Source organism: Oncorhynchus nerka, linkage group LG4 (genome assembly GCF_034236695.1).
Source record: "Oncorhynchus nerka isolate Pitt River linkage group LG4, Oner_Uvic_2.0, whole genome shotgun sequence".
Classification (NCBI taxonomy): Eukaryota; Metazoa; Chordata; class Actinopteri; order Salmoniformes; family Salmonidae; genus Oncorhynchus; species Oncorhynchus nerka.
Genome location: NC_088399.1, coordinates 11,574,701 through 11,592,824, shown reverse-complemented (window position 1 = coordinate 11,592,824; position 18,124 = coordinate 11,574,701). Strand labels below are relative to the sequence as shown.

Below are 18,124 nucleotides of genomic sequence, written 5' to 3'. Positions count from 1 at the left end.
ACAAGAGGTCTCTTCACAGTCCCCAAGTCCAGAACAGACTATGGGAGGCACACAGTACTACATAGAGCAATGAATACAAGGAACTCTATTCCACATCAAGTAACTGACGCAGGCAGTAAAATTAGATTTAAAAAACAGATCAAAAACACCTTATGGAACAGCGGGGACTGTGAAGCAACACAAACGTTGGCACAGACACATGCACACACACACACACACAAGATAACATACACACTGTACATACACATGGATTTAGTACTGTAAATATGTGGTAGTGGTGGAGTAGGGGACTAAGGGCACACCGACTGTTGGGAAATCGGTGAATGTATTGTAGATTTTTTAAATATAAACTGCCTTAATTTGCTGGACCCAAGGAAGAGTAGCTGCTGATAAGGCAGCAGCGAATGGGGATCCATAATAAATACAAATACAAATACCCCGTGTATATAGAAAATCGTTTGTCATTGTGTATTTATTGCTTGTGTTATTTTTCTATATATATTTTAATTTTTTTATTTCACCTTTATTTAACCAGGTAGGCAAGTTGAGAACAAGTTCTCATTTACAATTGCGACCTGGCCAAGATAAAGCAAAGCAGTTCGACACATACAACGACACAGAGTTACACATGGAGTAAAACAAACTTACAGTCAATAATACAGTATAAACAAGTCTATATACGATGTGAGCAAATGAGGTGAGATAAGGGAGGTAAAGGCAAAAAAAGGCCATGGTGGCAAAGTAAATACAATATAGCAAGTAAAACACTGGAATGGTTGGAAAGGCCCTATAAGTAAGCATGTCACGTTTAGTCTACACCTATTGTTTAAGACGCATGTGACAAATACAATTGGATTCTATACAATTTAGCAATGTCATCAAAGTATTGGGTGTGGCTGTAGACATATTGCAGTGACGTATCGTTCAGTGTGATTCTGGCGGTGCTTCCATTCATTTACTCTGAACAGCGAGAAGAAGCAGGATAGAGTTGCATGGGTGTCGCAGTTCAATAGCCAACCAGCACCATACAACACGAAAATCATGGCAGCAATGGTACAGGACATAAAAGAGAGATTCGACAAGTTTCTTCATGAAAAGAATTTCATGACCGATGCATTGGCAAAGATAGAAGCTAAAACTGGAGTAAACAGGGCCTATATCGCAATCGGTAAGTATTTTGCTGTTATGAGATGGGGGGGGGAGCACAAGGGATCTATTTATTGAAAAGAAAATGAGGGTATGCTGTAAGAGTTCTGGTAACACAGCCTGCATAGGTCGTGGCACAGTTTGTTATTTTGACAAATAACGTCAAGTCAATATTCTGATCAAATAAATTGTTGTACGTTTTGATGGGCTTTGTCAGAATACAATACGTTTCCACATGAGCATACTGTACACCATTTTTATTGTTTGACTAGATGATATTTAGACAATCACTTATATTAATCGATGACATATTTGTAGCCTGTAGGCTAATAAACAGATGTTATTATCTTGCAGTTGTCGTCGTCATTCTCGCAATTTACCTGGTTATTGGGTATGGAGCCTCCCTACTGTGCAACCTCATCGGATTTGTTTATCCAGCCTACATATCGTAAGTCTTTTTTTCTTATAAATTGGTCATTTAGGATAGCAATCCAAATATAAAATTGTTGCTGCCCTGTTCTGGGCAACAAAAAAAAATTAATGAATTGCGTCATATATGACCCACCCTACCCTGTTCCTCACACGCACGCCCAATAGCATGAACACAATATCACTATGCTATTTCAATATTGCCCACAGAAACAAGGCCCAACGGGGAATCAATCGCCCACGTTGCACGGAGAGAGCCTATTTGATCTTGTGAATAATTTTAAACACATTTTGCTTGATGGGTGTTACCAATGTAACGTTAGTCATACAGTAGCCCATGCTGAAGAATAATGTCTGGGTCCAAAGTGCATGTTTACCTTACTATTAGCTTGAGAGTCAGGATTCTTAGAATGGCACTGGTAAAGTACTCGGCAATATGCCAGCAGCATCTTACTACAAGTTGTTACATACTAACTAAGGTCCAATTGTAGACAATTTTGTCAGCAGGTCGGGTGTGTGTTTGATATCACCTTTTTTAAAAAACCTAGAGTCGATGTTCTCGCCTCAGCGGAAATCTAATTAGCACAATACAAAAATCCCCATAAGAATATGTCAATTTCAACTAGAGATGTTTTTTATTTTGCATTGGATGCGGCTCAATCCACCACATCCGCCAACGTTGCACTTCCGTGTCTGCGGTGAAAGGTGGCAGAGCTAGAGCGGTGTTTTTCAGACCATGAGATGTCCGGGAAATCTCTCTCAAAATCGTCTGTAGCATCCGAACGATTTGGCCTATAGGACAGACACTAAAGAACAAACGTTCTTTTTTTGAGTGGGGCAGCGGACTACAATCTGTTGTTCCATGTAGTGAATGCGTTTGTATGGGCTAATAGCAGTAAGGACAAAAATAATTATTAAAATATTTAATTATTATTATTATATTATGCATTAAGGGGTCTTAAAATTCAAAATCAAATACCAAGATTATCCTTGTATGACCTTAAAACAATTCCATATAGCATAGTATAACCCCCCCCCCCCTCCTCCCAGAGGCTTAAACTGTTATGGGTTAAAGGCATCTTTCATAAGGTAGTAATGTATGGTTTCCTGTGTCTACAGTTGCGTAAAATACTTAGTGCAGCAATATGCTATAGCCGTAATCCTATTAAATGTATTGCCACATGATTAACTGGCTACTTTGTGTTGTGGTTCCGCTCTCTATTGTGCAAAAACCGTTGAAACATTAAAATGTCACAATCTAACACTTTTTTTGGTGTGGATGATCTAATCAAACTCCTCTATGAATGATATAAAATCACTCCTCGGGGTGAGGAGATCACATTTTCTCCCAGACACACTGACCGTATAGATTTGCAATGAGTACTATATTTTAGTTATTCAACATGTAGGCCCAAATGTGGGGAAAAGCAGCCATGAGGCTACTGCTGCTCTTGTGGAGTGTTGCAAGAGACTGGGCAATAAGCACAGAGAGGAAAATCCAGATGCACATGATTAACCACAGAAACAAAATGTAAGTGACTCAGTCATTTCAGTTGGTCCCAACCACAGTTGCTCCTTGTGATTAACTCTGCATGTCTGGACAAAGTTCAACTGAACTCTGACGTATAGTGTTATCCTTGTACAACAAGTTATATTATTAAATTCATAACTTGTTTAGATATGGATGAGTTTACAAACGTCAGCGCACACAGTGAAACAACGCAAATGCTGTTCAAAGATAAAAATGGAACACTCACTCTTATTTGGCATGCGAAACATTGAGACAAGACTCACAATTTGCTCTGAACTCCCACTCGTGAGTCAAAATATTACCATGGAAACCTAGTTGTCAGGCCGTATGGTATCTATTATGTTCTTTCTTTAGCCTGTAGCTTAACAGCCTGGCTATTCTTTCCCAAATATAAAATCAATGCGAATTCGTGTTTGTTATGAAACCTGCTCAGTGTGTTCATGTCATCTTGCATAATACTTTTCCATTATGCTTCTAGGCATCCTGTCGCTAACATGGACTTATCCTTTAATTGCAGGATCAAAGCCATTGAAAGTGTAACCAAAGATGATGACACAAAATGGCTGACCTACTGGGTGGTGTATGGAGTGTTCAGCGTGGCAGAGTTCTTTGCTGACATCTTCCTGTCCTGGTTCCCATTTTACTACATGGGAAAGGTAATGCATACTGGTGTTTGTCCTTAACCTCAAGGTCCTGAAGTAACAGTGGTTTCCTAATCTTTGATACTATTTGATGAGATTAACATTGAGGGCATGATGTGCAGTGCACACACCCTCATTTGTCAAACTGTCCTGCTATTGTGAAACCTTCTGCACACAGTTGCCAACATCCAAACACACTCCATAGTTAAATAATTGGCTGAAATGTTTTCAACTTCAAAAGGTGTGAATTCTGAAAATAAATCACACTTACAGTACCTTCAGAAAGTATTCACACCCCTTGACTTTTTCCACATTTTGTTGTTTAGTGGGATTAAAATAGTTTTAATTCTAATTTTGTCTACGATCTACACAAAACTAATGTCAAAGTAGAAGAACAATGCTGAAATGTGTAAAACAATTAATGAAGAAAAAACATTGCAGTTATTTTTTGTTTGTTTTAAATGACTAAATCACTGATGTCTGTTCAATAATTTGAACAGACATCTGCGAGCTCAATGCACGCAATGCAGTTTCTCTGGAGCTACACTACCGGTCAATGCAGTTTCTCTGGAGCTACACTACCGGTCAATGCAGTTTCTCTGGAGCTACACTACCGGTCAATGCAGTTTCTCTGGAGCTACACTACCGGTCAATGCAGTTTCTCTGGAGCTACACTACCGGTCAATGCAGTTTCTCTGGAGCTACACTACCGGTCAAAAGTTTTAGAACACATACTTTTTCTTTATTTTGACTATTTATACATAGTAGAATAATAGTGAAGACACCAAAACTATGAAATAACACATATGGAATCATGTAGTAACCAACAAAGTGCTAAAAGAAAATCATAAAATGTTATATTTGAGATTCTTCAAATAGTCACCCTTTGCCTTGATGACAGCTTTGCACATTATTGGCATTCTCTTAACCAGCTTAATGAGGTAGTCACATGGAATGCATTTCATTTAACAGGTGGGCCTTGTTAAAAGTTAATTTGTGGAATTTCTTTCCTTCTTAATGCATTTGAGCCAATCAGTTGTGTTGTGACAAGGTAGCGGGGTATATAGAAGACAGCCCTATTTGGTAAAAGACCAAGTCCATATTATGGCATGAACAGCTCAAATAAGCAATGAGAAACAACAGTCCATCATTACTTTAAAACAAAGGTCAGTTGATCTGGAAAATTTCAAGAATTTTTGAAAGTTTCTTCAAGTGCAGTCGCAAAAACCATCCAAGCGCTATGATGAAACTGTGTCTCATGAGGACCGCAACAGAAATGGAAGACCCTGAGTTACCTCTGGTTGCAGAGGATAAGTTCAGTAGAGTTACCAGCCTCTGACATTACAGCCCAAATAAATGCTTTAGAGTTCAAGTAACAGACACATCTCAACATCCAACTGTTCAGAGGAAAACAAGCCTTTATGGTCAAATTGCTGAAAAGAAACCACTACTACAAGACACCAATAAGAAGAAGAGACTTGCTTGGGCCAAAAAACACGAGCAATGGACAGTAGATCGGTGGAAATTTGTTATTTTGTCTGGAGTCCAAATTGGAGGTTTTTGGTTCCAACTGCCGTGTCTTTGTGGGATGCAGTGTGGGTGAACAGATTATCTCCACATGTGTATTTCCCACCATTAAGCATGGAAGAGGAGGTGTTATGGTGCTTTGCTGGTGATACTGTCAGTGATCTATTTAGAATTCAAGGCACACTTAACCAGCATGGCTACCACAGCATTCTGCAGCGATATGCCATCGCATCTGGTTTGGTCTTCGTGGGACTATCATTTGCTTTTCAACAGGACAATGACCCAACATACTTCCAGGTTGTGTAAGGGCTATTCTACCAAGAAGGACAGTGATGGAGTGCTGCATCATATGACCTGGCCTCCACAATCCCCGGACCTCAACCAAATTTTGGGATTAGCCAACAAGTGCTCAGCATAGGTTGGTTACTACATGATTCCATATGTGTTATTTCATAGTTTTTATGTCTTCAATATTATTCTACAATGTAGAAAATAGTACAAATAAAGAAAAACCCTTGAATGAGTAGGTGTTCTAAAACTTTTGACTGGTAGTGTTTATCAGATCAACAGGCCAATGTTCTACATAGTTTAGCTCATAAAACGTGGTAATTAACTATAATGACCATAATCCATTTCTTATCTACTTGTCCGGAGTGCGTTATTTTGAGGGGTATCGGGCATCTCTACCTGAAAATACATGATCTAAGTGATAGTTGGTATTCAGCTGTAATGAAAGTATGCCTTATTTAGTTTGAAGAACTAGAAAAGTGATTTTTGTCAGAGAGCAGATCTATAGAGATGAGATGACTTAGATTGAAATAAAGTAATCAAATAAAACAAATGTAATACACAACAACTGAAATATTTTAAAGTAGACATGATGGCTAATAAGTGATTAGCAGTAATGGGCAGTCACTACCATCATGGAACTTTTATTGTTTTGTTCTGTTACAGCATTCAACCTAAATAATCAAAATCAAAAAAGTGTTTATTTTATAATCAAACTGAATCTGAACCAATCTAAAAAAGGACTAATCTCTCAGCACCAATATCTTGATTAGATAAGTATTGAACCCATAGTCAATATGTTATAATCACCTTTTGGCAGCAATTACAGATTTGAGTCTTTCTGGGGAAGTCTCTTAAGAGCTTTCCCCACCTGGATTGTGCAACAATTGCCCGTTTATTATTTTCAAAATTCTTCAAGCTCTGTCAAATTGGTTGTTGATCATTGCTAGATAACCTTTTGCAGGTCTTGCAACATGTAACTTGGCCACTCAGGAACATTCACTGTCTTCTTGGTAAGCAACTCCAGGTTAGATTTGGCCTTGTATTTTAGGTTTGTCCAGCTGAATTTTTTTATTTATCTCCCAGTTTCTGGTGGAAAGCAGACTGAAGTAAGTTTTCCTCTGGGATTTTGCCTGTGCTTAGCTCCATTCTGTTTCTTTATTTTCCTTTTCTTTTTTAAACCTCCCCAAGTCCTGAACAATTTACAAGCATACCCATAACATGATGCAGTTACCACTATCCAAGATGGCGTAGCAGTGAAGACGTGTTTGTTTTGGCCTCTCGTGTACTTTTGTATTTTTCGTATATATATATATATATATTTCAATTTATTTTCAATCTCTTTTCAATTTTTTATTTGATTATACCTTCCGGTAACCTGCCTCACCCAATGTGATACGGAATCGCTATTATTTTCAATTTTAGAACACATTCAAGAATCTCCAGAAGCTAACCAGCTAATTAGCTACAAGCTATTTAGTCATTGTTAACCACTTCTAGCGGCTTTTACCTTCTGCACAGATACCAGCCCTGTTTTTAGCCTGGATAATACTCGCTAGTCTACCAATATCGGACTGTCTCTCCACAACAATGCCGGATTCCTGCCGTAATCCCTGGACCACTACTTCTGATCTTCACAGCTAGCTTGCAGCTAGCTAGCTCACAGCTTACAGCTAGCTAGCTCACAGCTAGCTTTCACTCACTGTGGCACCCAGTACCGAAGCTATCCCCGAGGCCCACCTCCCGGCCTACTCAGCTGTTCACACAAACCCCACTCATACACGGCTAGAGCCCAAAACTCCACCGGATCCTTGCTGTAAGCTCTGGACCTTGGCACCGGATCACCGCTGCTACAGATTGGATATAGTGGCTAACGCCACTGCCACGAAGCTAGCACCAGTTAGCCGTGAGCCAGGCACATCTCCCGGCTAGCAAACTAAATTCCACAATACCTCTTTCACCATCTGGCTTGGATTCTCTGTCGACACGGCGCCCCGCCGCACCACCACGACTGGTCTGCCGACGAATACTCCATCCGCTGTGCCTTCATCCGGCCTCCGTCGGAGCATACGCTCCTACTAGCCCAGGGCTACTAACTTTAAACGCCGTGTCACTAGCGTAGTGGCGGCTCCCCTGTTTCATCTACTGCTGCCCCCTGGACACTATGATCACTTGGCTACATATCTGATGCCTGCTGGACTGTCCATTAATCACGGTACTCCATTCTGTTAATTAATTTTTTATCCGTCAGCCCCAGCCGCAAACTCAGGCTCTGTGTGTAGTTAATCCGACCCCCTCTGCCTAGTCATCGCCATGTTACCTGCTGTTGTTGTGTTAGCTGATTAGCTGTTGTTGTCTCACCTGTTGTTTTAGCTAGCTCTCCCAATCAACACCTGCGATTACTTTATGCCTCGCTGTATGTCTCTCTCAAATGTCAATATGCCTTGTATACTGTTGTTCAGGTTAGTTATCATTGTTTTAGTTTACAATGGAACCCTAGTTCCACTCTTTATACCTCCTTTGTCCCACCTCCCACACATGCGGTGACCTCACCCATTACAACCAGCATGTCCAGAGACACAACCTCTCTTATCACCCAGTGCCTGAGCTTACGTCCGCTGTACCCGCACCCCACCATACCCCTGTCTGCGCATTATGCCCTGAATATATTCTACCACGCCCAGAAATCTGCTCCTTTTATTATTTGTCCCCAACGCTCTAGGCGACCAGTTTTGATAGCCTTTAGCCGCACCCTCATCCTACTCCTCTGTTCCACGTGTGATGTGGAGGTAAACCCAGGCCCTGCATGTCCCCAGGCACCCTCATTTGTTGACTTTTGTGATCGAAAAAGCCTTGGTTTCATGCATGTCAACATCAGAAGCCTCCTCCCTAAGTTTGTTTTACTCACTGCTTTAACACACTCTGCCAACCCTGATGTCCTTGCCTTGTCTGAATCCTGGCTTAGGAAGGCCACCAAAAAAATTCGGAGATTTCCATACCCAACTATAACATTTTCCGTCAAGATAGAACTGCCAAAGGGGGAGGAGTTGCAGTCTACTGCAGAGATAGCCTGCAAAGTAATGTCATACTTTCCAGGTCCATACCCAAACAGTTCGAACTTCTAATTTAAAAAATTAATCTCTCCAGAAATAAGTCTCTCACTGTTGCCACCTGCTACTGACCCCCCTCAGCTCCCAGCTGTGCCCTGGACACCATTTGTGAATTGATCGCCCCCTATCTAGCTTCAGAGTTTGTTCTGTTAGGTGACCTAAACTGGGATATGCATAACACCCCGGCAGTCCTGCAATCTAAGCTAGATGCAATCTCACACAAATCATCAAGGAACCCACCAGGGACAACCCTGAATCTGTAAACAAGGGCACCCTCATAGACCATATACGTTATCCTGACCAACTGGCCCTCCAAATACCCCTCCGCTGTCTTCAATCAGGATCTCAGTGATCACTGCCTCATTGCCTGTATCCGCTACGGGTCCGCAGTCAAACGACCACCCCTAATCACTGTCAAACGCTCCCTAAAACACTTCTGCGACCAGGCCTTTCTAATAGACCTGGCCCGGGTATCCTGGAAGGATATTGACCTCATCCCGTCAGTTGAGGATTCCTGGTCATTCTTTAAAAGTAACTTCCTCACCATCTTAGACAAGCATGCTCCATTCAAAGAATGAAGAACTAAGAACAGATATAGCCCCTGGTTCTCTCCAGACCTGACTGCCCTCGACCAGCACAAAAACATTCTGTGGCGGACTGCAATAGCATTGAATAGTCCCCGCAATATGCAACTGTTCAGGGAAGTCGGGAACCAATACACCCAGTCAGTCAGGAAAGCAAAGGCCAGCTTTTTCAAGCAGAAATTTGCATCCTGTAGCTCCAACTCCAAAAAGTTCTGGGACACTGTAAAGTCCATGGAGAACAAGAGCACCTCCTCCCAGCTGCCCAGGCTAGGTAACATGGTCACCACCGATAAATCCATGATAATCGAAAACTTCAACGGCTGGCCATGCCTTCCTCCTGGCTACTCCAACCTCGGCCAACAGCTTCACCCCCCCCCCCCCCCCCCGCAGCTACTCGCCCAAGCCTCCCCAGCGTCTCCTTTACCCAAATCCAGATAGCAGATGTTCTGAAAGAGCTGCAAAACCTGGACCTGTACAAATCAGCTGGGCTTGACAATCTGGACCCTCTATTTCTGAAACTATCCGCCGCCATTGTCGCAACCCCTATTACCAGCCTGTTCAACCTCTCTTTCCTATCGTCTGAGATCCCCAAGGACTGGAAAGCTGCCACGGTCATCCCCTCTTCAAAGGGGGAGACACCCTGGACCCAAACTGTTACAGACCTATATCCATCCTGCCCTGCCTATCTAAGGTCTTCGAAAGCCAAGTCAACAAACAGATCACTGACCATCTCGAATCACACCGTACCTTCTCCGCTGTGCAATCTGGTTTCCGAGCCGGTCACAGGTGCACCTCAGCCACGCTCAAGGTACTAAACGATATCATAACCGCCATCAATAAAAGACAGTACTGTGCAGCCGTCTTCATCGACCTGGCCGAGGCTTTCGACTCTGTCAATCACCGTATTCTTATCGGCAGACTCGGTAGCCTCGGTTTTTCTAATGACTGCCTTGCCTGGTTCACCAACTACTTTGCAGACAGAGTTCAGGGTGTCAAATCCGAGGGCATGTTGTCCGGTCCTCTGGCAGTCTCTATGGGGGTGCCACAGGGTTAAATTCTCGGGCCGACTCTTTTCTCTGTATATATCAATGATGTTGCTCTTGCTGCGGGCGATTCCCTGATCCACCTCTACGCAGACGACACCATTCTGTATACTTCTGGCCCTTCCTTGGACACTGTGCTATCTAACCTCCAAACGAGCTTCAACGCCATACAACACTCCTTCCGTGGCCTCCAACTGCTCTTAAACGCTAGTAAAACCAAATGCATGCTTTTCAACCGTTCACTGCCTGCACCCGCATGCCCGACTAGCATCACCACCCTGGATGGTTCCGACCTAGAATATGTGGACATCTATAAGTACCTAGGTGTCTGGCTAGACTGTAAACTCTCCTTCCAGACTCATATCAAACCTCTCCAATCCAAAATCAAATCTAGAATCTGCTTTCTATTTCGCAACAAAGCCTCCTTCACTCAGGCCGCCAAACTTACCCTAGTAAAACTGACTATCCTACCGATCCTCGACTTCGGCGATGTCATCTACAAAATGGCTTCCAATACTCTACTCAGCAAACTGGATGCAGTTTATCACAGTGCCATCCGCTTTGTTACTAAAGCACCTTATACCACCCACCACTGTGACCTGTATGCTCTAGTCGGCTGGCCCTCGCTACATATTCGTCGCCAGACCCACTGGCTCCAGGTCATCTACAAGTCCATGCTAGGTAAAGCTCCGCCTTATCTCAGTTCACTGGTCACGATGGCAATACCCACCCGTAGCACTCGCTCCAGCAGGTGTATCTCACTGATCATTCCTAAAGCCAACACCTCATTTGGCCGCCTTTCCTTCCAGTTCTCTGCTGCCTGTGACTGGAACGAATTGCAAAAATCACTGTAGTTGGAGACTTTTATCTCCCTCACCAACTTTAAACATCTGCTATCTGAGCAGCTAACCGATCGCTGCAGCTGTACATAGTCCATCGGTAAATAGCCCACCCAATTTACCTACCTCATCCCCATAGTGTTTTTATTTATTTAATTTTCTGCTCTTTTGCACACCAGTATCACACCAGTACCTGCACATGACCATCTGATCATTTATCACTCCAGTGTTAATCTGCTGAAATTGTAATTATTCGCCTACCTCATGCCTTTTTCACACAATGTATATAGACTCCTTTTTTTCTACTGTGTTATTTACTTGTTTATTTTTTACTCCATGTGTAACTCTGTGTTGCTGTCTGTTCACACTGCTATGCTTTATCTTGGCCAGGTCGCAGTTGTAAATGAGAACTTGTTCTCAACTAGCCTACCTGGTTAAATAAAGGTGAAATAAAAAATCCTTGAAAATATGGAGTGGTACTCCGTAATGTGTTGGATTTTCCCCAAACATAAGTTAGCATTTAGGACAAAGTTAATTGCTTTGCCACATTTTTTGCAGTATTACTTTTCCTTGTTGCACTCAGGATGCATATTTTGGAATATTTTATTCTGTACAGGCTTCTTTCTTTTCACTCTGTCAAGTGGTTAGTATTGTGGAGTAACTACAATGCTGTTGATCCATCCTCAGTTTTCTATCACAGCTATTAAACTCTGTAATTGTTTTACAATCACCATTGGCCTCATGGTGAAATCCCTGAGCGGTTTCCTTCCTCTCCGGCAACTGAGTTAGGAAGGATGCCTGTATCTTTGTATTGATACACATAAAAAAATGTAACACTTATTGCACACAGAGTGAGTTCATGCAACTTATTATTTGACTTGTTAAGCAAATTTTTACTCCTGAACTTTATTTAGGCTTTCCATATCAAAGGAGTTGAATACTTATTGACTCCAGACATTAGCTTTTAATTTCATTAATTTGTAAACATTTCTACATAGTTCCACTTTGACGTTATTGGGTATTGTGTTTAGGCCAGTGAAGACTAAATCTATTTAATACATTTTAAGTTCAGGCTGTAACACACCAACATTTAGAAAAAGTCCAGGGGTGCAATACTTTCTGAAGGCACAGTAGCTCATTGTTAAGGTATTAAAAGCATGTTAAATCATAACATTATATTGACTCGATTCAATAACTTAATCTCCTTCCTTAATCTACATCCATCATGTGCTGGTATGAAGCAGATGTACTTATTTACTTCCCATCTAAATCTCCATGGCAACGGAGCTCATGCCTGCCAGCTTGTGTAATTTGCTAGAGCACTTACTCAGAGATTTATTCTTGGCGGCGTTTTCTGGATGCATTGGGTGAGAACGTTCTTTTGTTTGTTTCCCCTCAGTGTGCCTTCTTGGTGTGGTGCATGGCTCCAACTCCTTCTAACGGCTCCATCCAGATATACACGCGGATCATCCGCCCCATCTTCCTCAAGCACGAGTCCAAGATTGACAACATAGCCAAGGACCTCAAGGGCAAGGCGACAGAGGCTGCAGACAAGTTCAAAGATGAAGGTAGGCACACCGGGCATCTGTTTTCAATGTCTCTCTGAAATACGATGAATCCTTTTTTAAACCGTCTCAGCTTTTGCCCTTTTGAATCTCATCTTTACCATTTTAAAGGATTAAATATGCAGCATCTGCTCTCTGAAAGTAGCTGACGGTGATGCCTTTCACTCCAACAGGTTTTGAGGAATGGGTTCAGACAGTTTTCGGAAATGTAACACGTTTTCTTCATTGCATTATTGAGGAACGGTGAACCTGTCACATTGACAGATTTTAAATGGCCATTGTTGATATGTCTAATTTTAAAAGGTCAGCATCACATTAATTGGAATGCTCTGGTCTTTGACCATTCATTTTCATTGTCAAATGGTCTGTGACTGCTTCTCTGACAGACCGACTGACGGTGTTGTTGAGGTAGGCCTCTTGACATACAGGCAGACACACAGATAGTGTTGTTGAGGTAGGCCTATTGACAGACAGGCAGACACACAGATAGTGTTGTTGAGGTAGGCCTATTGACAGACAGACAGGCAGACACACAGATAGTGTTGTTGAGGTAGGCCTATTGACAGACAGACAGGCAGAGTTGTTTAGGTATGCCTCTTACGTCTAAAGTGTAATGTTTTTGTTCCACAGCGAAGAAAGCGACGGCGAACATAATGTGGGAGGAGGGGATGAAGAAGGACTCCTAAAGGCGCCGTGAGGACAAAGTTCCCAAAGTTCAACAGCATTGTCATCTCTGGAGTGGACTGTGTTACACAGCTCAATAAATGTTGCCTTGGATTTTTTTTATTGTTTATTATTTTATAAATTATCTGAAGGATAGCATCTTGGTCTTGCACAGTTTGTCTGTAAAAAAATAAAATAAAATAAAAAACACAGCGATAGATGGTCACGTATCCAAGAGTGATGTAAAACCGTTTGAAACCTTTAACTTGTTTGCGTACCTTTTAGGCTGTAATGAGCCAGTGATGTTGTTTCCCCTCCTGCTACGCTTTAAGGACCCAAATAAAATAAAAAAGAAACTTGCTGTTATTTCTCCATTGTTTCTCTCCCTCATTATGAATGGATTATGGTATTTTTTTACAATGTTATTTTTGGCAGAGAGTTTGTGACGTGTACTAGACCAAAAGCTAACATTTTGGCTGGATTTACTGTTTTGATTTGCATACCTGAACCTCCCCTGTAAATTGGGGCCTGCTTATAGAAGAAAGATACTGATATAAGATTAACTTTACATGGAGAAGGATTGATTTGCTGATACAAAATCCAACCTAATAAACAGCACAAACACACAAGGCTGGGGCAATCAGCATCGCTGGGGCAATTGTAGGGGTTAAGTGACTTGCTCAAGGACACGTTGGCAGTGAATAGTACCTGGGATCAGAGATCAGCAGTCATCTGTTGCCAGGTTAGTTCCAGCTTATGTAGCCCGGTCCAGCAGGGTATACTACAAATCAAGTTAACTTTGACAAACAACCAGAAAGAACCATTTAATTTCTGGTTCATAAAGCTAGATTTAGATGTGTGTTTTTGGTTGTTGAGTTAAGTAGATGATGCCAATTTCAAGCATATCCTTCTAAACAAAACTTTTTCTGAATAGGCAAGTTAGCAGGCTAACTCACTGATCCTGTTTTGACGTATACCCCTCTGGGCTTGAAGCAGAAACCTTCCCATGTATCCTTTGGTAACATGATAGACTGATATATGAGTGAGGAACAATTTGATGTACATCCATGATCAATAATGGAAAAAAAAATGTTTTGTTTGTTTATTGGGTAGAGATGCAGAGGTGAAAGGTAGATGAGAGAGCCGAACCCTTGCTGTCAGCGGTGCATGAGATGCCAGAATATCCAATGGTGGGAAAAGTACCCAATTGTCATACTTAAATGTTACTCTAGTAAAAGTGAAAGTCACCCAGTACAATACTACTTGAGTAAAGGTATTTGGTTGTAAATATACTCAAGTATCAAAAGTATAAATAATTTCAAATTTATTATGGCAGACGGACCCATTTTGATTTGAAAATGTACGGGATAGCCAGGGGCACACTCCAACACTCACAAAAGATGTATTGTGTTTAGTGAGTCTGCCAGATCAGAGGCAGTACAGATGACCACGTGTTCTCTGTTTAGTGAGTCTGTTAGATCAGAGGCAGTAGGGATTGTTTTATTTAACTAGGCAAGTCAGATAAGAACAAATTCTTATTTACAATGACGGCCTACCGGGGAACAGTGGGTTAACTGCCTTGTTCAGGGGCAGAACGACAGATTTTTACCTTGTCAGCTCTGGGATTTGATCCAGCAACTTTTCAGTTACCCCTCCCCCAGGGATGTTCTCTGTTTAGTGAGTCTGTCAGATCAGAAGCAGTAGGGATGACCAGGGATGTTCTCTTGATAAGTGTATGAATTGGATCATGTTCCTGTCCTGCTAGCCATTCAACATGTAATGAGTACTTTTGAGTGTCAGGGAAAATGTACGGAGTAAAAAGTACATTATTTTCTTTAGGAGTGTGGTAAAAGTAAAAGTAGTCAAAAATATAAAGAGTAAGGTAAAGTACAGATATCTAAAAAAAAAAAGTATTTTTACTTAAGTACTTTATACCACTGAGAATATTGAGTGTTCTCTCCCTCCACTTTATTTCACGTGTAACTGTAGGCCTGGCGCTGTGTTCAAGGATTGTCAACAAGAAACCATTACCAGGTAACCAGTATCATATTTGGGAAATGTTTTTAAGCATGATATCAGTGCAACATTGCCAGTGTCTTGGTTGTCCATTAAATGAAGGGTGAAAGGAAGCCTACTCGGTGTTGAGGACAGTGGGAGGGGCCATTGTAATGTGGTGCATTGGTGTGAGCAGCAGCACGTATCTCCATGGTTTCTGATAGAGGTGTGATGAAGTCAGTGGTTTTCCCTCTTGCTTCAGGTGCAACCTGACTGTCATTTTTCTGTGCGTTGTTGGGAATTATAAGCAGAACTGCTCTAACGCCATCAACCACCTAGTTCAACGCGGACGAGTGTAGCAGGTTCACTGTAGCAGTCAAACTTTAGTACGGTGCTTTCCATCCTGTCGACACGAACACACTTTTCATATTTGACTATACTTTTTCAAACGTTATCCTCGTCGCCATTGTTCAACCCTATACTTACAACTTGTGCTAAATTAGGATATTATACTCAATTGAATAACCCGGAATCGGGTACATTTCAACACGTCTTTACTCCATGACTGTAACGGTGTAACAAGAGCCTAGCATTTATTTCCCAAAGAAAAAATCCATGCATCAAAAATTACATTTATTTGATGTAACTTCTAATTGTGCTTACCGAACATCATTTTCTGCTCGCTTTCAAGAGAAATGCATTGAAAGAGAGAAATGAAACTACCGATGTCTAATAAATGTAACTTCTACTTTGACGTTGTCTATGATGCATGGATTTTTTTTATTCAGAAAATAATGCTGGGTTCTTGTTACACAGTCATGGAGTGAAGACGTGTTGAAATGTACATCGTAGCCAGACAAATACAGAAACACTATGCTTATGAACTGCATCTCTGAATTACTGTCACGTGTATATTTTATTTGCATTTTGGAACATATTGCACAATAGGCTCTAACGTTTTTACCAAGCTATAAATGTATCCCGTTCGCGAATCACAACACACATAACTTTGATACGCTCGAGGTATGTATACTGCAAACTTTCACCCAATGACCTTTTGCTAAGCCTGGCCCCCAGCGTTTTGGGAAACCAATTGCAGTGCTCCAATGGATAGCAGCTGTCTTCCAGTCCGACACTTTGGACAAGCTCACGTTTAAAACGTATGAGCGCCATTGAAGGCTGTGGCAAAAACTGCGGTTTCTTCAAAAAATGTATGTTTAAATGGATAAATAATTGAACAGTGCATCATGATTACTTGCTACTCTGATTTATGAATTGCAGAGCCTGTTGAGAGTATTTTTCCAATACGTGTCAGATTTTTTTGTTTTGTTGCATGAACAGTCATTTTAAAATACTGCTGATGGAAGCTCAGGAGCTGGGCCTCTGAGCTGGATCTGTCTGAGATGACTGCTCTAAACTGTGGCCCTCTGTGTGTGTGTGTGGGGGGGGGGCATCTACCATTCCATTATCAGATTAGGGGTGGGGAAAATGTATGCCTTTCCCCCCACTTTTTATCTGAAATCACCATCACCCGCTGATTAATTTATCCTTTTTGCTATTTATCCTTTAGTACTATGTCAATATTTACACTGCATTTGGAAAGTATTCAGACACCTTGACTTTTTCCACATTTTGTTACGTTACAGTCGTATTCTAAAATTGATTAAACATTTTTTCCCGTCAACCTACACACAGTAGCCAATAATGACAAAGAAAAAACAGGTTTAGAAATGTTTGCAACTTTATATAATAAAAAACCTGAAACATCACATTTACATAAGTATTCAGACCCTTTACTCCGTACTTTGTTGAAGCACCGTTGGCAGCCATTTCAGCATCAAGTTTTTTTGATTATGAAGCTACAAGCATATCACACCTGTATTTGGGGAGTTTCTCTCATTCTTCTCAGCAGATCATCTCAAACTCGGTCAGGTTGGATGGGGAGTGTCGCTGCACAGCTATTTGCAGGTCTCGCCAGAGATGTTCGATCGGGTTCAAGTCCGGGCTCTGGCTGGGCCACTCAAGGACATTCAGCTTCACCTACGGCTTCACCGTAGGGATGGTGCCAAGTTTCCTCCAGACGTGACGCTTGGCATTCAGGCCAAGGAGTTCAATCTTGGTTTCATCAGACCAGAGAATCTTGTTTCTCATGTCTGAGAGTCCTTTAGGTGCCTTTTGGCAAACTCCAAGCGGGCTATCATGTGCCTTTAACTGAGGAGCGGCTTTTGTCTGGCCACTCTACCATAAAGGCCTGATTGGTGGAGTGCAGCAGAGATGGTTGTCCTTCTGGAAAGTTCTCCCATCTTCACAGAGGAACTCTGGAGCTCTGTCAGAGTGACCATCGGTTTCTTGGTCACCTCCCTGACCAAGGTCCTTCTCCCTCAATTGCTCAGTTTGGCCGGGCGGACAACTCTAGGACGAGTCTTGATGGTTCCAAACTTCTTCCATTTAAGAATGATGGAGGCCACTGTGTTCTTCGGGACCTTCAATGCTGCAAACATTTTTTGGTACCCTTCCCCAGACACAATCCTGTCTCTGAGCTCTACAGACAATTCCTTCGACCTCATGGCTTGGTATTTGCTCTGACATGCCCTGTCAACTGTGGGACCTTATATAGACAGGTGTTTGTCTTTCCAAATCATGTCCAATCAATTGAATTTACCACAGGTGGACTCCAATTAAGTTGTATAAACATCAAGGATGATCAATGGAGACAGGATGCACCTGAGTTAAATTTCGAGTCTCATAGCAAAGGGTCTAAAT

At 41.8% G+C, this 18,124-nt stretch overlaps 1 protein-coding gene across 1 annotated transcript; it reads left to right on the top strand.

Annotated features, from left to right (window-relative positions):
* Positions 1–950: 950 nt before the first annotated feature.
* reep5 (receptor accessory protein 5) lies at positions 951–13,732 on the top strand. The gene is made up of 5 exons (XM_029646600.2): positions 951–1,168; positions 1,501–1,594; positions 3,624–3,762; positions 12,538–12,706; positions 13,334–13,732. Exons 1-5 carry the CDS (start codon positions 1,042–1,044, stop codon positions 13,387–13,389), a joined length of 585 nt encoding a protein of 194 aa, XP_029502460.1. The 5' UTR covers positions 951–1,041; the 3' UTR covers positions 13,390–13,732.
* The last annotated feature ends 4,392 nt before the right edge of the window (positions 13,733–18,124 follow it).

What these genes read in the sequence shown, in the direction of transcription:
- reep5 (XM_029646600.2), top strand. Translation starts at nt 1,042, where the DNA reads ATGGCAGCAATGGTACAGGACATAAAAGAGAGATTCGACAAGTTTCTT. An exon ending in GTTTATCCAGCCTACATATC is followed by an intron (nt 1,595 to 3,623) that starts GTAAGTCTTTTT and finishes CTTTAATTGCAG; the next exon opens with GATCAAAGCCATTGAAAGTG. An exon ending in CATTTTACTACATGGGAAAG is followed by an intron (nt 3,763 to 12,537) that starts GTAATGCATACT and finishes GTTTCCCCTCAG; the next exon opens with TGTGCCTTCTTGGTGTGGTG.